Genomic DNA, 23,065 nt, shown 5'->3' with positions numbered 1-23,065 from the left:
GAGCCAGACACACACAGGCACAGAGGCAGACACACCACACAAACACTCAGACACAGAGCCAAACACACACATATACACACACACAGACAGACACACACACACACACACATAGCCACACACACACACACACAGAGCCAGGCAGACACACACACACAGAGCCACATACACACACAGAGCCAGGCAGACACACACACAGAGCCAGACACACCACACAAACACTCACAGGCACAGAGCCAGACACACACACACACACACACAAAGCCACACACACACACACAGAGCCACACACACACACACACACAAAGCCAGACACACACACACACACACAAAGCCAGACACACACACAACACATACACAGACACAGAGCCAGACACACACACACACACAGAGCCAGACACACACACACACACACAGGGCCACACACACACCAACACACACAGACACAGAGTCAGACACACACACACACACACAACCAGACACACAGACACACACAGGGCACACAGAGCCAGACAGACAGACAGACACACACAGAGACAGACAGGCACAAACACAGAGCCAGACAGACAGAGACACACACACACACACAGAATCAGACAGACAGACACACACACACAGTGGGAAATGAGGCAGAGCCACTGAAGAACCAGGCTCCATCAGCGCGGCGTTTGTGTGTGAGTCTGTGTCCGTATGTCCGTGTCTCTGTGTGTCTGTCTCTGTGTGTGTCTGTGTGTGTCTGTCTGTGTATGTGTCTGTGTGTCACTGTATGTATGTGTGTCTGTGTGTGTGTGTGTGTGCTCAGAAGTTACTGTACTCACCATAAAGTGATTTTTTTGGGGGGACCAGCTCTCCTGCTGGAGAGGCGGAAACGATCGTGTCTTTTTCTGCGGGGATGGGGTGGGGGGACGAGGAGCAGCTGGAAGGTGCCGCCTGTCCCTGGCACTGGGCTTGACCATTCTGTGCGTGTTGGACTTTTTAAGTTTGGCGATCGCCTAGTTTGTGGATTAAATTTAGGAAAAAAAGGGGGAGGAGAGAGGAGGTAAAAAAAATCCCTATCGGTTTAAAGGGCCAAGACTGTCGTCCGTGTGATGGAAAGTTTAAGGTCTGTGATTTAGCCGAAGGATTGGCTTTGAAGAAAAGGTGGGGAGGGAAAGGATGTTTTAAATATATAGATTTTCTATTTTAAAAGATGCCGATTGTGAGTAGTTGCCACCCGAATGGGGAGCCCCGCCTGCGGTGCCGGCTCAGCCCGCCGCTCGCAGCCCAGCGCGGGGCTCGGTGCCAAGGGGGAGGAATCGGGGAGGCAGCCGCTCGGCTCCCAGCCTCTCCGGATCGGCAGGAGAGCCGCCTCTCGATGCAGCCTCTGGACACCAGCCGCCGCTCCCCGGGTGTTCCCTCCGGGCCCGGGGCTGCTCCTCGGGCCGGCCCGGGGGCGCTGCCGGCTCCTGGGCGCAGTGTGAGGATCCCCGCAGGTAAGGAGCGCATTGAGCGCAACCCGTCGGCGGCCTCGGGATATTTTAGCGGCGCTTGTTGTTGTTAAAAGTCCGAGGGGAAAGGGGGCGGGCTGATGGGCTTTCTCAATACCTGCTCTTTTTTTGTGATTTCCAGGTCCTGGTTACCTTTCTGAAAATGTTGCTGACTGGTAACCTCAGGCTGCCCTTTGATTTGATTAATACTTTATCAATAGGCATGCACTTCAGAATGCGTTCAGACATGCAATGGATGTTTGGTCACTATCTTCCACTTTCATATGTCGAGAGTAAATGAAATGTGTTTAGACTCACTCAAGTGAACTTTTGTCACTGTTGGAGTCTGAGCAAGAATTTATCTCTAATTCTGAGTGTGCCTAATTCCAGACACCCTTGATGGACGGGTGTCTTTTTTGGCACAATTGACATATGTTGGATTTCTGGAAAATGAGCCCAGACATTCCAGTTTTTACACGACCCCCCCCCCCCCCCCTCTTTGTCTCCATTTTCCCTAATATCGCTCTGGAGGTTTGTGTCTGATTCATGGCAGCAGGCACAAGTGTCTTCTTCCAAGTTGGCAGCTCTAATGTGAGCAGGAATACATTGCTGCTTTCACAGTGGCAAAGTTCAGGTTCTGAAGATACTGCCACTGTTCTGAAGTCAGGTGCAGTTCCTTTGCATATGCAGTAAAGCAAGTGTTTCACTTGTGTCAGAGCCCAGGATCTGTAGGTCTCAGCCAAGCATATGGATTAAATGCTCTAATTATGTAGGATATTTTCAGCAGTGCAGCTCCACAACAGAATTATTTTGGGCTCAAAGGATACAGAATGTGGTGAGCAGTGTTGGAACATGAAATTAAAGGGATGCGGTACAAAGGGAGATTTTGGTGCTGAGGAAGCTGCCAAGTTATAATGGCAATTGTTCAAATCGGTGCCACTGTGAAAGAAACCTGAACTGAATTTGATTTACATTGACACTGATTTGGAACGCTAAAATGAGCCTAAATTATACATTTCCGAGAATGAAGTTTAACTGATTCTGCGTCTGGTCTGACCTCTGAAAAACTACATAGACAAAGCAAAAACTCAAAAGCATAAAATAAATGATATCTGCTTTTGATGCTAAATTACAGTAATCTGTTTATTCCAGTTCATTGATAAACCATATAAAAGTAATTAAATTATTTGACAGACTTGTATTGCTGCCGACTATTACTATGCCCTGCTGTTTGGTTGAATCCACATCTGTTTATGTTTGCTGAAATAACAAAACAGCAGGATATTTATTTCTTCAATGTAAGCTCTGGATTTCAAGAACTTCCATTAGAAAAAAAGTTCTATTTGAGCTAGGTTTAACATTTATTCTATTGAATTTTCTTCACAAATGTCTGACAGCAGGAAAAGGTCTAAATGATGATTACAACTCAAAAGAACAGAGAGACAATAGGAGCTGATTTACCAAGTTTGTGGCTATTGTAGCCAAATATAAAGAAGCAATCTTTTTCTCTCTCTTTTTTAAAATAGAAGCTCCGTATTTGTGACCAGTTAAATCTATATATCTGACAGGCTGATTGAATAATGTTATGACATTGGGCTTGCCTGTTGGGGTGGGTTGTACTATCTACAAAATGCTTTTCATTTATACGTGGGTTTAAATAGAAACACGCAAGTAGAAGAGTTTAGCTTATAAAATACAAATAAAACTAAGATGTCCTCACCACTGATGAAGAGCATGTAGTGTGTAATGGAGTCATAGAAGTTCACAGCATTTGGGGTTGGAATCACTTGATGAGTGACTCTTTTTAAATTCGTCACCATGTGACGAGGCATATCTGGCCACAGAGTGGTTAAGGTGGATCAAGAGAAAATGTGTACAATTTTTTAAAAAAGTGACCTGTACCCAGCAGCTGCTACCAACTTCGCAACTAGTAATATTAAGATTTCGCAAATGATTATCTATTATACTTTTTAAAATTACAGGTATATATAGATATGAATGACTAGTATTAGATTAATTACTATGACTACACTGAGCACTAATGGAATGTATAGAAAGATAATTGAACATCATGTAGTAATTCATGCCGGCTATGTGATCTGATTTGAGAGTTCCAGGATGAGCCTATTGTGAACAAAGGTCATTCTGTAAAAAAACATTCATGCTCGTGAGTTCCCATGAGCTGAACAGTGTAGCCCATTAGATGGAATGTATTCCTCACAGTCATTCTACCCTCTGACATTATACGTAACACACAGCCTCTGAAGAGCACAGGGATTGTCTGTATAATAATCTCCTGTTGCTATGGTAATGGTCAGCTGCTGTCAGACACAACTGCCAGGGGTGTGCAGTGTCTTGAAAGGAAACAAAATGGTGCGCATTTAACTTTTAGACTATAAAATTACATTTTTGTTTTGTTTTGCAATAAAATGTCTATGAAATGTCATCACCATGGGAAGCTGATACTTGACTAGAAACTTGACGATACTGTGGTGATGGAGTGCTCTACTTCCAGTTGGGAGGAGGGGAAATGTTGGCAGGACCACTCCAGTCCTACATAAGTGTAGCTCACCAGCTCCACAGAGCTGTATTGATGATGCCTATTGAAGTGCCCGAAAGAATCCTGCCCTCCTCGCTGAGAGAAGTAGCACAGCAAATGATAGTTCTGAATCTAAAAGGATCAAATATAAAATCATCAAAAATGTTGTACACTGCCTGTTTAGAGAATGAGCGCACAAATCTCAACCCTCCAAAAGTAAATTAGATAAATTGTGTATGCAGAGATGATTTTCTCATCAGTAACTTGAAAATATACTTGTCTATACTGTTTCTCTTATAACACATGTGTGATTAGAAACAGTTGCTGTAAGAAAGACTCACTGCAAATTTTATTGTGACCTGTAGTGTTAAAAATTGCCCCACCTAGATTTTTGAAAAGTCAGTGCAATTTGCAACAAACAACATTTATATCATGCCTTTTACATCGAAAAACATTCCAACATGCTTCACAGAGATGTAATGAAAGAAATGGATGCTGAGCCAAAGAGGGAAATATTAGAAGGGGTGACCAAGGGGTGGGTTTTAAGGAGGGCCTTGAAGGAGAAGAGGGAGGTGGTGAGGCGGAGAGAATTGCAGAGATTGGAGAATAGGAAGCTGAAGGCATGGTTGCCAATAGTGGAGCAAAGGGAGGCAGGATGCACAAGAGGCCAGGTCAGAGGAATGGAAAGTTCAGGAGGGGGTGTTGGGGGAGGTTACAGAAACAAGGAGGACTGAGGCCATGAAGGGACTTAAACACAGGAATGAGAATTTTAAAATTGAAGAGTTGGGGTACCGGGAGTCAATGTAGGTCAGCGTGGATAGAGGCAATGGGTGAGCAGGCCTTGGTGCGGGATAGGATACAAACAGCAGAGTTTTGGATGAGTTGCAGTTCATGGAGGGTGAAGGATAGTAGACTGGACAGGAGAACATTCCATCAGAAGATAGGTAAATTTAGGGTAGAGGCGAGCGACGTTACGTAGGCGGTCATTGTGATGGAGAGAGAGAATATGGGGTCAGCAGCTCAGCACAGGGTCGAATAGAACACTGAGGCTGTGAACAGCCTGTGAGTGGCCAGGGAAGGGGATGGAATCAGCTTCGAAGGTACAGAGTTTGAGGTGAAGATGATGGCCTAGCTGGTGAAAATTGCAGCTCATCCAACACTTGAATGTTCGTCCCTAAAATTCAGTGGTTGGGAGGGTCTTATGGTCCAGCTCCTCCTGGACCCACAAGGAAAGTTTTTTTTATCAATTGCAGCTCTTCTAGCCCCAGCTCATCTTCCTGACAGATTGGCCTGATGGGGATGCAACAACATCATCTCTGCGCAGGCCTCCGGTTAAAATGGCAGTTGTGGCCCGAAGATGTCATCTGAGCTCAATTTGCATATACAAAGAAGGGTGCTGATGGATTCCAGTGGGTATCTCTCGTCTGCTCAGGTTAATGTTGGAATCCGTGGGAAGAGAGTGGGATCAGTGTGGAACATTTTAACCTTCCGCCCACTCAGTTTCTATCGTGTGGGGAGAGCTAAAATTGGCCCCATTGGTTTCCCATGCTGATATTTAATTACAGTAGTTTCTTTTTAAAAAGACTGTATAATTATCTCACACTTAGGAATTTTTTTTTCTGAATTGGAAGTCCTTTTGAGTTTGAAATTTATTATACGTGCAAAGCTTCTGTTTATTAATTTATTTTAATCTCTTACACCATTTTGCTTTTAACTACAGAATTGTGTGCCCAGTGATTGCTGTATCAAAACCCCGGTGTTGGCCTTCCATTGGTTCTATGTAATATTTTTTCATAAGCTGCATTCATTGTAGTACCATTTGACTAACCTTTATTGGTGCAGTCTGATGAAGTGTCCCATCCATTTTTTGGATGAGACATTAAACCGAGGCCCCGTTTGCCCTCTTGGGTGGATGTAAAAGATCCCATGGCACTACTTGAAGATGAGCATGGGAGTTCTTCCGGTGTCCTGGACAATATTTTTAATATTATTAATCTGATAATATTTAACAGATTATCTGGTTATTATCACATTACTGTTTGTGGGACCAACTGTGCAGAAATTGGCTGGTGCCTTTCCTACATTATAACAGTGACTACACTTCGAAAAATACTTCATTAGCTGTAAAGCACCTTGGAACATCATAAAGTTGTGAAAGGCGCTATATAAATGCAAGTCTTTTTTTAATGTCCATTTTTAAGGAAGCGAGTACACACCATTTTATTCTCATCAACATTTGCACCAGTTGCTCCATTATAAAAGCTGGAAAAGATGTGAGCAATTCTTTGTGCTGTCAAGTAATCTGTTGTGAAATCTTCATAGATGTACTTGAATATTTGGGAAGAAACCAAGTCTGGGTTAAAAAAAATATAAAGTTCTTCTCATTATACAATGGTTAAACTTGGACACTGGAATAGCATTTGCTCATTCAGATATTCTTGTTCCACCACATATGTCACCCGCAACATAACAAAATAAGATGTATTAAATTTTTGTGAAACATCTATCTGCTGTGTACTGAATTATATGGAGCTGGGACTAACATTGTGCTGTTCTTGCTGTATACTCTGTTCTTTCTCAACAAACTGTGCCTTTGGGCTTATGCACTTGGCTATCTGAAATTACTGTGTTATAAATCATGCCTGACTGACGTTTTTTTGCACATTCTATGTTTCGTTGTATTGCCTTGCTTCAAAATTACAAACGAGAGGAACTCCTTCAACCACAAGAGTAGATTCTCACCATGGTGAAATGTTTATGTATTGCATCCATTTATGTTTGATCTTAAAGCTATCTGCGAGTCATGTTGCATTTCGACTAAACCTGCAGACACAAAAATGAAAAAGCAATGCAAACAAATAATGCACTAATAATGGGGATAATTAAAGCAGGCTCCCAGGCACACACTGCTCCTGAATGTATTAAGAAAGGTTAATGAAATATGAGGTGAAATTTGTCACCTGTAATGCTGATATCCCCAAGTTATTGTTTTATTTCATTGCTTGATGTAGCATGATTACCACTTTGTACCATTCTACCTGTTAATACTGGGACATATCTATCAGCATAATGTGGAAATCTAAAATACAACCTTTCTGTTGAATGCAGCCTGTATAATGCACTCCATTGCAAATGGTACTTACTTGGACTTATTGTGAGAGAACAAAAGAGAGGCATTAGTTTGCATTACTGAGCGCATCGCACCTATTTGACCCAGAGATAAGCATCGGACCCCATATCCTCTCTATCACAAAGATTGCCTACTTCCACCTCCACAACATCAGCCATTTCCGCCCCTGTCTCAGCCCATTTTCTGCTGAAACCATCACCAATATCTTTATTCACTTCCAAACTCAACTAATCCATTGTTGTCCTGGCCGGCCTCCTATCCTCCACGCTCCATAAATTTCAATTCATCCAAAACTCTGCTGTCCATACCCTATCCCACACCAAGTCCCGCTTACCCATCACACTTGACCTCACTGACTTATAATGACTCCCGGAATCCAATTTAAACCTCTCATCTTTGTGTTTAAATCGTTTCGTGGCCTCGCAATTTCCTGTAACCCTCTCCAGCCCTACAACCCTCCAAGAAACATATGCATTCCTCCAACTCTGGACTCTTCTGCATCCCAAAGGTCTTACCATCTGCTGTAAAAGTAATAACTTAATTTAATTTATCTCGTTAGTTAAGATTTGTTCGGTGAGCTTTGTACTATTTACATTTGTAATACTCATAGTGCAACCTTTCTTATGGGGGTATACCCAGGTCAGCTGCTGCTGGCAGGATAGACACTTCAGAATACAATCATACATCTGAAAAATAGATGATCACTTATATACATTCTCTTGAAAGAATCCATGCTCTCCTTAGAACAGGAAGTAGCTGGGATGCACTGTGGATTAATGTAGTTATCATGGCAACCTCTTGGCTGTGACGAGAGGCACATCACTGCATGTCAATTTCTTTGATCAAGGAGAACAGAACCTGAGAATGGTTGGATTCAAGCTATCATAAAGGCCCATATAGTCAAACTTGTAAGTTTGTTAGTTGCTTTGGGTTTTCAGTTTTTCAAAGATGGGCGACTAATGAAATTTTCCAACCTACTTTCCTGTTGGAAGCAAGTGTAGACTGCACATATGAAAGAGGTATTCTGTCTAACCCAGCCCTTTGGTTGGCCGTTATCTTCATTGCCATTAGTTTCACTGGGCATAATTATAATTTGCATTGATTTGTAACATTTCTCACTTTACTGCTTTTGGAAAACTCAAAAAATGTATTTAAGCTGAAAATTTAATTGGTAATGGACTTTGCATTTGTATCCGGCAACTTTATATATCACTTTGACATGGACAGAGGTTGAGGGGTGATCTAATTGAAGTGTTTAAAATGATAAAGCAATCAATAGGGTAGATACAGAGAAACAATTCCTTCTAGTGGGGAATCCAGAACAGGAAGGTAGGGGCACAATGTTAAAATTAGAGATAGGCCATTCAAGAGTGAAATCAGGATGTATTTGTTCACAATAAAGGATAGTGGAATTCTGGAACTCTCTTCCCCAAAAGGATATGTATGTTAGGTCAATTAAAATGTTCAAGACTGAGATCGATAGATGTTTGTTAAATAAAGGCATCATGGGCTATGGAAGAAAGGCGGGTAAATGGAATTGAGGTACAGATCATCCATGGTCTAATTGAATGGCGAATAGACTGGACAGGCTGAATGGCTTACTCCTGTTCCTATTTTGGTAGTTGAGGTAATTAGAGTTGTAACAAATTAATTTGTATCTTTTATGTTGGAGCAGGATGTAGTCTCATTACCTGGGTAGTCTGACAGCACCTGTACTATTTGTGTAATGTTTCGAAGTCCATACCACTGGATTTATAACTGATCTGTACTGCAGTTTTTACAATATACAGTTGACACAGCAAATGACTGATAACGTTTCAGTATTTGATCACAAATTCCTGATAAACTCTTGCATAAATAAATCTGAAAGGAGCTACATGCAGCAAATCATCAACATCATTAAATAGAGAAAATTCTCTTGTGAACAGTAGGATTTTACTTTACAGTGAAATGCTTTAATTTGCATTGCAAACAAATGACAGGACCTGATTATTTTTGGTGGCGGGGGGTGGGGGGGGGTGGAGGGACACTGTGCAACACTGAAAGAACTACATGCTTGGATATGACTTGTTAGTACCTGTACTGGAATTGGTAATGTTATGATTCTGTGAGAAACGAAACCCCAAACTATCGGTAATAAAGCATCTGTTTATAAAAGGTGGAGGAGTGCTGCAGCATTAACATCAATGTTCTTACTTGAGTGAACTAACAGAACTGCATCTACATGTTTTCTCCCATCTGCAGCCTGACCCTGTTGCCAGGGCAGCGCTTTTTTCACTGACAGATGTAATAGGCTCACTATCCTGTCCATCACTCTGTTTGGCCCTGAGAATCTGTCCGGAAACCAGCAAAACCGGCTGCATTAAAGGAGTTCTTCCTTACTGAACATAAATGTTTTCCTGACAGCTTAGAAGATATACGTAGTGAGTAGCTGAGCTACATCTACCAGGAAGATTTTGGTCCCGTCCCGTCTGTGTTAAATTTAGCTGATCTCAGCCAAGGATGGGACACTAGAAGTGGCCTTGGATCCCCTTAATTAGGAATGGGAAAATTGGCTGGGACTCCTCGTTTCCATAGCTATCCAGCACCCTCTGTTGGAGGTGTGCATGTGTGAAAGTTAGATGAGGAGAGATCAAGTGAGATGCTGTCCACAGCAGAGTTAAATAACACTAATACTATTGAGACTCAGGCATGAATAATGGCCACTTGAGTGACATTACAGAGAGCATGAAACCATACTCCAGCAAGCGGTCAACACCTTCGGATTTGGAGAGGAGGGGAAAAATTGCCAAGAAGAAAAACAAAACACAAAAAAGGAGAGAAGAATTAAAAAATATATTCTGTAAGCAATAGATATTTTGTACAATGTTTTACCTGTAGATTTGCAAATAGTGACATCAAACAATACAGTTCCCATAGAACATTAGCATTTACTAAATGCCCAGTGTGCTGGTAAACTGATGTAGCTTTTAAATGGGGGAAGCTAAAACATCAGTGTGTGTTCATGGCTGTTTTGTTCATGGTCGGCTAAACTGAGACACACGATGTCTCATGAACCTGAGTCATTGCTGATATTTTCCATGTACAGTATTTGCTTATCCCTTAGGCCACAGCACGCTTGATGAATAAATGAAAACAATTATACTTTCTGAAATAGCAAACTGTTTGAGATTAGAGGGGGAAAGTCGGCTGATGTAAAGTACAAAAGATAAACTATTCTAAAGCTTATAAATCCCAAACTGATGAAGTAAATGTTCTACAGCAATTTAGGGGAATTACAATGGAACCACAGGGCTGTACTTTCTACATTGTGTAAATTTTAAAATAGTTTTTCTGAGATGAGATTTCATTGTTTAGATTTCCCAGAACACTTGTACTGATGTAGAAGCTTATAGAATCCCACAATAGTGAATATAGTATTCCTTTTATGCAATCAGTCCTATTAAGTAAACACTATAATCCGATGGGATGATTAGGGCCTCAGGAAAAGCTACATTTAAAAGACGACTCCCCTCGACTGACCTGTTCTGTGTTCCTGTTGTACAAGGGCTCTTAAAGTGGAAGATCAAGGATTGCTTTGATCACTCACAGTGCAGACACAGGATTGGCTTCATGTGGTGACGTACATCTTCATTTGACTAATCTGCTAGAAAGCATCATCGTGTTCAGAGGAGTGGCTGAGCTTCAAATCTGACTCATACATCCTGAACTTTCCTGGCGCTGTTATAAAGTGAATGGATGCACCTTTCCATTTTCAGTCTTCTCTCAATGAGTTGCAAGCACCAGTTTATTTCAGAATATCTCCTAATGTGAAACTCCAAAAAAAACACTCAAACTTGATTTTACAACTTTCAGTACTGACGTATGCCTTTAACTTAATGTTGCATCTATACAGATAGAACTACTTCCCTTCCCTCCTGTTTTGAATGTAGCGAGTCATGCTGGGGTGTGGTTCCATGGATGCTGACAGGTCTTCAGTGCCTCTCTCGAGTGGTTATTCTTCACTGAATGCTAACACTTCAGTCCTGGCCTCACCTGATATCCAAACACACAGGCACTTTCCAGTAAAGGTCATGGAGTGTGAATCCTGGCTGCTTATTTTTCACTTCCCAGCCTGGGTCTTGTGAGCTGGACCAGGGATCACACCTGGATGGCCTTGTGTGGCTCAACAGTAAAGGATGAGCTAAAAATAGTTGCTAAATCATTCATTTGTTCTGCAGCAGTTTAAATTTCAAATGTTTCAGTAAACTGTAGCAGTGAAGCTCCCATAATAGCTCAGCTCATAAAAGTATTATATAACTGAGCCATACAGACTAGAAGGTCCCAGGTTCAATTCCAGATCTGTGCTAATCTCATCATCATCATAGGCAGTGCCTCAAAATCGAGGAAGACTTGCTTCCACTCTAAAAGTGAGTTCTCAGGTGACAGTCCAATACGGGAATTACAGTCTCTGTCACAGGTGGGACAGACAGTGGTTGAAGGAAAGGGTGGGGGGGTGGGGGGGGGGGAGTCTGGTCTACCGCACACTCCTTCCACTGTCTGTGCTTGGTTTCTGCGTGCTTTCGGCAATGAGACTCGAGGTGCTCAGCGTCCTCCTAGATGCTCTTCCTCCACTTAGGGCAGTCTTGGGCCAGGGATTCGCAGAAGCCGGTGGGAATGTTTCACTTTATCAAGGAGACTTTGAGGGTGTCCTTGAAACATTTCCTCTGCCCACCTGGGGCTTGCTTGCCGTGTAGGAGTTCCGAGTAGAGTGCTTGCTTTGGGAGTCTCGTGTTGGGCATGCATACGATGTGGCCCACCCGACGGAGCTGGTGGAGTGTGGTCAGTGCTCCGATGCTGGGGATGTTGGCCTGATCGAGAACACTGATGTTGATGCGTCTATCCTCCCAGTGAATTTGCAGGATCTTGTGGAGGCAGCGCTGGTAGTATTTCTCCAGTGCTTTGAGGTGTCTACTGTATATGGTCCATGTCTCTGAGCCATACAGGAGGACGGATATCACTATAGCCCTGCAGACCATAAGCCCTGTAGTCATCGCTAGAATCCTCCTCACCCGTCTTCTGCCTGTGGCTGAAGAGCTTCTCCCAGAGTCACAATGCGGATTCCGTCCACTAAGGGGTACAACGGACATGATCTTCACCGCATAACAACTGCAAGAGAAATGCAGGGAACAGCACCAACCCTGGTACATGACCTTCTTTGACCTCACAAAGGCCTTTGACATTGTCAACTGTGAGGGACTATGGTGCGTCCTCCTCCATTTCGGCTGCCCCCAAAAGTTTGTCACCATCCTCCGCCTGCCCCACGACGACATGCAAGCCGTGATCCTGACCATTGGATCCATCACTGACTCAATCCACGTCTGGACCGGGATAAAGCAGGGCTGCGTCATTGCGCCAAAGCTCTTCTTGATCTTCCTCGCTGCAATGCACTAACCTCAACCAGTATAGCGGTAGCGGCACTTTAATTAGGCTCAACATCCCTGGGCTGTGGAGGGAAAAATCAGATGGGGCTCCCCATTCTAATGGTTATTCAGTGACCCATGCTGGAAAGTCTGCATGCGTGGACATCTGGTGAAGACAACATCAGGCTTAGCTCTGACGCTCCCCAAAGTCTGCTGGCACTCGCTGTCTAGGATCACATCATAAAAACGGAGGCTGCACAGTGCTCAACGATGAGTCAGTGCCAGCAGGAGAGGAGGTGCACATTGTTTTGTGGGAAGGGGAGGAAAGAGCCATAAATAACTAAAAAGACGAATAGCTTGCAGCAGCTTTCAAACTCTTAACACACGCAACAATGATTTGTTGTTTGACTTCAGCCTAAACTGCCTAGAGAACAGTTATAAAACCATTTTTTTTTTGAAAAAAATCTATACAGTATTCTACTTAGCTTTTATTTGATAGGGACCAGCTTAAACCCTGACATTCATTTCGATTTTAATAGATAACATTATTGCATGCAATAACAGTTTTCAATATACCAATTAATTTTTTTAAACAAAGATGCTTAGATGCATATAATCTGGAAATTGCCTGTATAGTATTGCTGAATTTAGCAAAGGGTTTGTTAAGGAAATGTTTTTTTTTGTATGTGTGTTTTTTGTGGCAATGGGGAAGAGATGCTTACCCTGTAGTCTGTTTTCATTCAGTTATTTGATGTATGAACTCTGAGAATTAGACCCATGACATCGACTGGAACACAAATCCAATAACAGCAATGTTCTTGAGGATATCTGCAACAGAATGTTAAATATACCAAACACCTTATTTGACATTCTGTTTTTGGAGAGAGAGAGGATGCATGTCAAATCAGCCGCATGCTTTTATTTCTTCATAAGGTACATTGTTTTTATTTTGTATTCAGAAAATTGGGGAACCAGTTCCATGATCCTTTTCCTTCCAGGTGAGCAGAAATGACAGATAATTTACTGAACCTATTGTGTCTGTCACAGTTTAGGTAGATGAGTGCGTACAGCTCCAACCTGCCCAATTACAACAGGATAGCTGCTTTGCTTGCAATTTTAAAAACCTATTCCAATGGTAGTTATTTGGCATATTTGTTGTATAGTTATAGTATTCTTAATCTTAAATCTATCTCCCCCTGCCACCCACCATTGCAAATCAATGTATGGACATATTTGACTGACTATTCTGAAACAATGTGGTTTTCTTAACTAGTTGCATGATGATGAATAGCATCTGTCTATTTGCATCATGTCCTTGAATATGAAAGCACTTGAATCCTTCTGAGGTTTGAGATTGAATGTTACTGGAAAGGCAGTTCATTTGAAATTGGGTTGTTTTTTTTTATTGGAATTGAAATAATGGATTAATTGCCAACTGACTCTGGTCAAACCATGTGCATGCAGGGGAGTCCATTTTCTGAAGGAAACCTTAGCAGACTGTAAATATGATTAATTGGAAAGTACCAGAGCTATGCAAAATGCACCCAAAAGTCTTCAAAATGACAAAAAAGCTGACAATTTTGCAAGACAAAATGAATCTGATAAATTTTAAACAATGATTTAATGAGGTGTGTTACAGCTCGCTTGATAACACCAGTGTGTTTTTTATTGTTTAGTTAAACAATTACTACGATTAACTGCTTTGAACACAGCTTTATTTAGGTTGATTATTAGCTTTATTCTTTTTCATTTATATCTTTTATTTTCTTTAAGCAGGGGAGCTGAGTCCATCTTTTCAGTACCAGGCAAGCCAACAAACTTATAATTGTAATGAGGACGGTGACAACAAGGTAGGTGTTTCACAATACATTTTAGGCCATAACCAACATGAATAAATAATTTCAAAATGTTGGGGAAAGCCACAGATGTGGCGACAGTCCACTCAGTTAAATCTTTTTCTCTAGATCATTTATTTTTTACTTTTGAATCAGTTGACGAGAACTCAAAAATAAAAAGGATTTGACAAAAATTCAAAGTGTGTGAGGAAATGCAATTTTTGTAACCCATGTAAAAATGAGTAGTTGGTTGCATTTGGGGCCTAATGGTTATTATTTGAGTAACCATTACCTGACCGAACTTCACTGACCAATCACTGAAAAAGGGAAACTGGCAAATTTATGAAGGATGATCAATCAACTGTTTTAAATTTACCATGAAACATAACGCTGGCCAACAATGTCCTCTATAGGGATCTCGGATCCTTCAACACTGGAGTTTTGCCATATTGAAACTGCTGTATTAAAATGAATGGCCCAGAAATTGCGGTTGGAGGCTTCCTGCAGGCGGATGCCTCCGATCAGAAAAATTTCTACGAATTTACCTGGTGGCCCAGGAAGTTCGGAGGCTTGCGGTCCACGCAAAGGCCTGCATAGATGGCCAGGTATTCCAGGAACGTAAGCACTTTGCACGTGTCCCTGGGATCACGTGGGCTGGTCCAACCAATCAAAATGGAGGTATTCTCATTCATACTTGTGGTGAGTATGAATGGGAATACCCCCAAAAACACATAAACACTTAAAATACTTTTTTTTTTAAACATCACAGGCCCAAACTTGGTGGCCTTACCACCCGCTGCCACCATGATTTTCGGCAGTCTGCCCTAGGTGCCAGCTTCCACTAAGCTTCACGTCGGCGGGAGGGGAGGATCTCTGGGAACCGCCCACTGACGCCCGCTAGCGCGCAAGGCGTGTAAGTGTTCTCCCGCCTGCCGAGCTGCCAGATTGCTCTGGGTGGGAGTCGGTGGCAGCAGGGGGAAGGACTGCTGCGTGGAGGCAGGTCTAACCCCAATGGTAAGTATGAAGACCTGCAAAAAAAGGTTAGTGAACGTCTTTTATTTATTTATTTTAAAGCGATTTATGTGGATGGGGTCTCCTGAAGGTCTTCCAGTTGGGATTTTTTTGTGTGTATATTTTTATTTTTATGTGCTCCCCCCTCCATGGGCCCGACTCTATCCTCAGCGGCACTTTGGCAAGGATTGCATTTTCTGCCGAGGTTGGGAGCTCTGGCCCGTTGCCGCCCAGATTCACGGCGTTAGTCCCTTTATTGCCGCCAGGCAGTCTTTCAAGGACTTTTAAAAGAAACTCCGCCCAAAGTACAATCAGGTATCTCGGCGGTCATTTGGGCGGCACTTGGGCAGAACTTAGCTTCCACCAAGTTCGGGTCCCACACATTTAAAAAAATCAAAAGTGAATTTATTTAATGATTTAAAACAAAAATGTAACTTTTTGAAAAATAAGTTAATATATTTTAAAGGATCTAAAAATAAATGTACCTTATTTAACAGGATTTTAAATGATTAAATTATTGAAAAAAAATTATTTTTTTGTCCTTTAATAGCCTTACACCTGCTTTTATCAGTCGTAAGAATTTTAAGGGCATTCGCTGAGCAAAAGTTAGGCAAATAGCCCAATTCTCCTCCTGCGGAGGCCCTTTACTTATCGATGCGTGCGATCTGTCAAGAGGTTTCTTGACTGATTGCGAGTTCCAGGTTTACATAGAAACATGGTAAATAGGTGCAAGAGTAGGCCATTCGAGCATTCAATAAGATCATGGCTGATCATTCCCTCAGTACCCCTTTCCTGCTTTCCCTCCTTACCCCTTGATTCCTTCAGCCGTAAGGGCCATAGCTAACTCCTTCTTGAATATATCCAATGAACTGGCATCAACAACTCTCTGCGGTAGAGAATTCCACAGGTTACCAACTCTCTGAGTGAAGAAGTTTCTCCTCATCTCAGTCCTAAATGGCTTACCCCTTATCCTTAGACTGTGTTCCCTGGTTCTGGACTTCCCCAACATAGGGATCATTCTTCCTGCATCTAACCTGTCCAGTCCCGTCAGAATTTTATATGTTTCCATGAGATCCCCTCTCATCCTTCTAAACTCCAGTGAAAACAGGCCTAGTCGATCCAGTCTCTCTTCATATGTCAGTCCTGCCATCCCTGGAATTAGTCTGGTGAACCTTCGCTGCACTCCCTCAATAGCAAGAACGTCCTTCCTCAGATTAGGAGACCAAAACTGAACACAATATTCCAGGTGAGACCTCATCAAGGCCCTGTACAACTGCAGTAAGATCTCCCTGCTCCTGTACTCAAATCCCCTAGCTATGAAGGCCAACATGCCATTTGCCTTCTTCACCGCCTGCTGTACCTGCATGCCAACTTTCAACGACTGATGTACCATGACACCCAGGACTCGTTGCACCCCCCATTTTCCTAATCTGCCGCCATTCAGATAATATTCTGCCTTCGTGTTTTTGCCACCAAAGTGGATAACCTCACATTTATCCACATTATACTGCATCTTGCATCTGCCATGCATTTTCCCACTCACCTAACCTGTCCAAGTCACCCTGCAGCCTCTTAGCATCTTCCTCACAGCTCACACCGCCACCCAGTTTCGTGTCATCTGAAAACTTGGAGATATTACACTCAATTCCTTCATCCAAATCATTAATGTATATTGTAAATAGCTGGGGTCCCAACACTGAGCCCTGCAGCATCCCACTAGTCACTGCCTGCCATTCTGAAAAAGACCCGTTTATCCCGACTCTTTGCTTCCTGTCTGCCAATCAGTTCTCCAACCACGTCAGAACTTTACCCCCAATATCATGTGCTTTAATTTTGCACACCAATCTCTTGTGTGGGACCTTGTCAAAAGCCTTTTGAAAGTCCAAATGCACCACATCCACTGGTTCTCCCTTGTCGACTCTATTAGTTACATCCTCAAAAAATTCTAGAAGATTTGTCAAGCATGATTTCTGTTGTGTGTGGAGAATGAATCAGACTGAACACTGTGCGCTCAAAGTAAAGTGTGACCGTAGTCTTTTATTCCAGGTCTCCAGAGTGCCTCTCCAACCTGTGAAGCCTCCTTAAATATCTGTGCTCCCAAGGGATTATGGGGTCATAGAAACATAGAAACATAGAAAAATAGGTGCAGGAGTAGGCCATTTGGCCCTTCGAGCCTGCACTGCCATTCAATAAGATCATGGCTGATCATTCCTTCAGTACCCCTTTCCTGCTTTCTCTCCATACCTCTTGATCCCCTTAATCGTAAGAGCCATACCTAACTCCCTCTTGAATATATCCAGTGAACTGATATCAACAACTCTCTGCGGCAGTGAATTTCACAGGTTAACAACTCTCTGAGTGAAGAAGTTTCTCCTCATCTCAGTCCTAAATGGCCTACCCCTTATCCTAAGACTATGTCGCCTGGTTCTAGACTTCCCCAACATCGGGAACATTCTTCCCGCATCTAACCTGTCCAGGCCCGTCAGAATCTTATATGTTTCTATGAGATCTCCTCTCATCCTTCTAAACTCCAGTGAATAAAGATCCAGTTGATTCAGTCTCTCCTCATATGACAGCCCAGCCATCCCTGGAATCAATCTGGTGAACCTTCGCTGCACTCCCTCAATAGCAAGAACGTCCTTCCTCAGACTAGGAGACCAAAACTGAACACAATATTCCAGGTGAGGCCTCACTAAGGCCCTGTACAACTGCAGTAAGACCTCCCTGCTTCTATATTCAAATCCCCTAGCTATGAAGGCCAACATACCATTTGCCTTCTTTACCGCCTGCTGTACCTGTGTGCCCACTTTCAGTGACTGATGAACCATGACACCCAGGTCTCGTTGCACCTCCCCTTTTCCTAGTCTGTAGGCTCTCTCAGCCTTAGACAGACTCTTGGATGCATAAGCAACCGGTTGCAGTTTCCCGAAATCATTACCTTGTCCCTTGGGACTCCAGGAGATGAGCCCTGTACAGAGTAAATACAAGTCCACATATATAACAACACTTCCCCCGCCCCCCCCCCAAAGTCTATAGTGTAACTATTTTCAATGTGAGTCGATCTGGGGCCCTTCTTGCCCTGGTTGATTGTCTCGGTGTCAAAGCTGATGTTGTTGAATCATTTGTTGGACCCTCGCTGGTCTGCTGTGCAGCTGGCCTTGCTGGGCTGCCTGGTGTGTTGGGTCCTGCTGGGCTGCTGTGGATGATGGGTTCTGCTTCGTGGTCAACCATGGTGTCGGTTGCCACTGGTGTGTATGTTAGGGGATCAAAAAAGGTATGGTCCAAGGTGGGTTGCTCAGGATAGTCCATGAATCTGAGTTTGATTTGGTCCAAGTGTTTCCGGTGAATGAGTCCATTTGAAAGTTTGACCCGAAACACCCTGCTTCCCTCTTTGGCCATGACAGTGCCGGGAAGCCACTTGGGACCTGGTCTATAATTTAAAACAAATAGAGGATCATTGATTTCAATCTCGCGTGATGCATTTGCGCTATCATGGTATGCACTTTGTTGAAGCCGCCTGTTCTCTATCTGTTCATGTAGTTCAGGGTGAACTAACGAGAGCCTTGTCTTAAGTGCTCTTTTCATGAGCAGTTCAGCAGGTGGGATCCCAGTGAGTGAGTGGGGTCTCGTGCAGTAGCTAAGCAGGACTCGGGATAGGCAAGTCTGCAGTGAGCCTTCAGTTACCCTCTTCAAGCCTTGCTTGATGGTTTGCACTGCTCTCTCTGCCTGACCATTGGACGCTGGTTTAAACAGGGCAGATGTGACCTGTTTGATCCCGTTATGGGTCATGAATTCTTTGAACTCAGCACTGGTAAAACATGGCCCGTTGTCGTTCACCAGGACATTGGGTAAGCCGTGTGTGCCAAACATGGCCTGCAGGCTTTCAGTAGTGGCAGCGGACATACTAGCCGACATTATCTCACATTCAATTTACTTGGAGTACGCGTCTACAACCACAAGGAACAGTTTACCCAAGAATGGGCCTGTATAGCCGACGTATACCCCAGACCACGGTTTGGAGGGCCAAGACCATAAACTTAGCGGCGCCTCCCTGGATACATTGCTTAACTGCGAGCATGTATTACATCTGTGAATGTAGAACTCTAAGTCCGCATCGATACCGGGCCACCACACATGGGATCTGGCTATCGCTTTCATCATTACGGTACTGTGGAGGTCATTGATGAAGGTGTCTCTGCCCTTCTTGGGGACCACTACTCGATTGCTCCACAGAAGGCAGTCTGCCTGTATAGACATTTCATCTTTGCGCCACTGGAATGGCTTTATCTCTTCCTGCATTTCCACTGGGACACTGGACCAGCTTCCGTGAAGCACACAGCTTTTGACTAGAGATAATAAGGGGTCCTGGCTTGTCCAGGTTTTGATCTGCCGGACAGTGACGGGTGATTGCTCACTCTGAAGTGCTTCCATTACCATGGCTAGATCTGCGGGCTGTGCCATTTCCACCCCGTGGTGGGCAATAGCAGCCTACTGAGAACATTGGCGCAGTTTTCTGTGCCTGGCCTGTGGCGGATGGCGTAGTTGTATGCAGACAACGTGAGCGCCCATCTCTGGATGTGGGCCGATGCGTTGGTATTTATCCCTTTACTCTCAGAAAACAGGGATATAAGTGGCTTATGGTCAGTTTCCAATTCGAATTTTAGCCCAAACAGGTATTGATGCATTTTCTTTACCTGATAGACACACGCTAACGCTTCTTTTTCAATCATGCTGTAGGCTCTCTCAGCCTTAGACAGACTCCTGGATGCATAAGCAACCAGTTGCAGTTTCCCGAAATCATTGGCTTGTTGCAATACACACCCGATGCCATATGATGACGCATCACATGCTAGTACCAAACGCTTACATGGATCATACAACACAAGCAATTTGTTTGAGCATAACAAAGGCATTTTCTTGGCTTTTGCCCCAAACCCATTCGCCCCCTTTTCGAAGTAAGGTATGCAGTGGTTCTAGCACTGTGCTGAGACCCGGTAAGAAATTACCAAAGTAGTTCAAGAGTCCCAGAAACGACCACGTTCTGTGACCTCGGTGCATTCTCGATTGCCTCCGTCTTCGAGTTGGTGGGCTTGATGCCGTCCGCCGCAATCCTCCTTCCCAAGAACTCCACTTCAGGTGCCAGAAAAAGGCACATCGAGCGTTTTAACCTGAGGCTCACGTGGTTGAGTCGACTAAGAACCTCCTCCAGGTTCTGCAGGTGCTCGATTGTGTTCCGACTTGTGACCAAGATGCCGTCCTGGAAGACCACAGTGTGCGGAACCGTCTTCAGTAAACTTTCTATCTTTCTCTGGAATATCGACGCTGCTGATCGGATTCTAAACGGGCATCTGTTGTAAACAAAAAGACCCTTGTATTGATGCAGGTGAGGGCCTTCGATGATTCCTCCAGTTCCTGCATCATGTAGGCTGAAGTCAGATCCAGCTTCGTGTAAGTCTTTCCTCCTGCCAGTGTTGCAAAGAGGTCGTCGGGCTTTGGTAGTGGGTATTGGTCCTGCAGGGAGAAACGATTGATAGTTACTTTGTAATCGCCACAGATTCTGATGGTGCCGTCTCCCTTGAGGACTGGGACAATAGGACTGGCCCTCTCACTAAACCCAATCAGTGAAATGATGCCATCTCGTTGCAGCCGGTCTAGCTCGATCTCTACCCTTTCTCTCATCATGTACGGTACTGCTCTCGCCTTGTGATGGATGGGTCACGCCCCCGGAATTAGGTAGATCTGCACTTTTGTTCCTTGGAATTTCCCGATGCCTGGTTCGAACAGCGAAGGAAATTTGTTTACGACCTTGGCACACAAAGTGTCGTCAACGGACGATAGCGCTCGGACGTCGTCCCAGTTCCAGCGTATCTTTCCCAGCCAGCTCCTGCCGAGCAGCGTGGAACCATTGCGCGGTACCACCCAGAGTGATAGCTTGTGCACCACTCCATCGTAGGAGATCTTTACAGTAGCACTGCCGATTACAGGAATCAGTTCTTTTGTGTAAGTTCTTAGTTTCGTGCGAACTGGAGTTAAGACTGGCCTTGAGGCCTTGTTGCACCACAACCTTTCGAAAGTCTTTTTGCCCATGGTGGACTGGCTCGCACCCGTGTCCAGCTCCATTGACACCAGGAGTCCATTTAGTTCAACATTCAGCATTATCGGGGGACAATTCGTGGTGAATGTGTGTACCCCATGTACCTCTGCCTCCTCTATCTGAGGCTCTGGTTCATCGTGATCCTCCGTGGATCTGTCCGCCTCTGCAACATGGTGGTTTGCAGGTTTAACAGGCTTAGCAGTTCGCCTGCACACTCGTTGGGGGTGTCCCATTGTTCCATAAAAGCCCTTGCAAATGTATCATTTGAATTGGCATGAATGGAAACGATGATCACCCCCGCAGTGCCAACAAGGTGTTAGTGGCCTTGCATTCGTTACCCTTGATGGTGGACTCTGAGACATCTGTGGACGTGCAGCTGCATGTGTGACCTGCCCTGTATGTTACGATTCGAAAACAACATCACTTTGTTCACAGTACTTGTGGCAGCACTTGTGTGCTGAGAGATTTGATTAGTATTGTCACTGGTGACAATGAGCGCCTGGGCTATCGCTATGGCCTTACTCAAGGTTGGGGTTTCTACAGTTAGAAGTTTGCAAAGTATGGTTTCGTGGCCAATGCCAAGTAGGAAAAAGTCCCTGAGCATGTGCTCCAAATGTCCTTCAAATTCGCAATGTCCTGCAAGGCGTCTTAGCTCGGCGACATAACTCTCCACTTCCTGGCCTTCAGACCTTTTGTAGGTGTAGATCCGGTACCTCACCATCAGAACGCTTTCCTTCGGGTTCAAATGCTCTCAGACCAGTGTGCACAAATCGTCGTATGATTTCTCCGTGGGTTTCGCTGGAGTGAGCAGATTCTTCATTAGACCTTACGTTGGTGCCCCACAGATGGTGAGGAGGATCGCCCTTCATTTGGCAGTGCTCTCTTCCCCATCTAGCTCGTTGGTCACAACGTATTGGTCGAGTTGCTCCACAAAAGTTTCCCAATCATCTTCCTCCGAAAATTTCTCCAGGATGCCCACTGTTCTCTGCATCTTTGGGTTCGCTATCTGTATCTCGTCGCCAGTTGTTGTGTATGGAGAAAGAGTCAGACTGAACACTGTGAGCTCAAAGTAAAGTGTAACTTTAGTCTTTTATTGCAGGTCTCCAGAGTGCCTCTCCAACCTGTGAAGCTTCCTTAAATACCTGTGCTCCCAAGGGATTATGGAATTCCTTGGGACTACAGGGGATGAGCCCTCTGGTGGCTGTACAGAGTAAATACAAGTCCACATATATAACAATTTCCCTTTCATAAATCCATGCTGACTTGGACCGATCCTGTCACTGCTTTCCAAATGCGCTGCTATTTCATCTTTAATAATTGATTCCAACATTTTCCCCACTACTGATGTCAGGCTAACCGGTCTATAATTACCTATTTTCTCTCTCCCTCCTTTTTTAAAAAGTGGTGTTACATTAGCTACTCTCCAGTCCATGGGAACTGATCCAGAGTCGTTGGAAAATGATCAACAATGCATCCACTATTTCTAGGGCCACTTCCTTAAGTACTCTGGGATGCAGACTATCAGGCCCCAGGGATTAATCGGCCTTCAATCCCATCAATTTCCCTAACACAATTTCCCTAACACAATTTC

General features: G+C 43.9%; 1 protein-coding gene across 1 annotated transcript in view; it reads left to right on the top strand.

Moving 5' to 3' along the window:
- The first annotated feature begins 1,186 nt into the window (after nt 1-1,186).
- Nucleotides 1,187-23,065, top strand: part of rnf44 (ring finger protein 44) — a 168,349-nt gene continuing 146,470 nt past the window's right edge. The window contains exons 1-2 of the mRNA XM_070878477.1: nt 1,187-1,469; nt 14,308-14,384. Coding sequence (XP_070734578.1) covers nt 1,187-1,469; nt 14,308-14,384 — 360 coding nt within the window. The remainder of the gene's footprint in view (nt 1,470-14,307; nt 14,385-23,065) is intronic.

The sequence above is a fragment of the Pristiophorus japonicus genome, chromosome 4 (assembly GCF_044704955.1).
Source record: "Pristiophorus japonicus isolate sPriJap1 chromosome 4, sPriJap1.hap1, whole genome shotgun sequence".
Taxonomy (NCBI): Eukaryota; Metazoa; Chordata; class Chondrichthyes; family Pristiophoridae; genus Pristiophorus; species Pristiophorus japonicus.
Note: the sequence above shows the minus strand (reverse complement) of the source record. Positions and strands in the feature narration are given on the sequence as shown.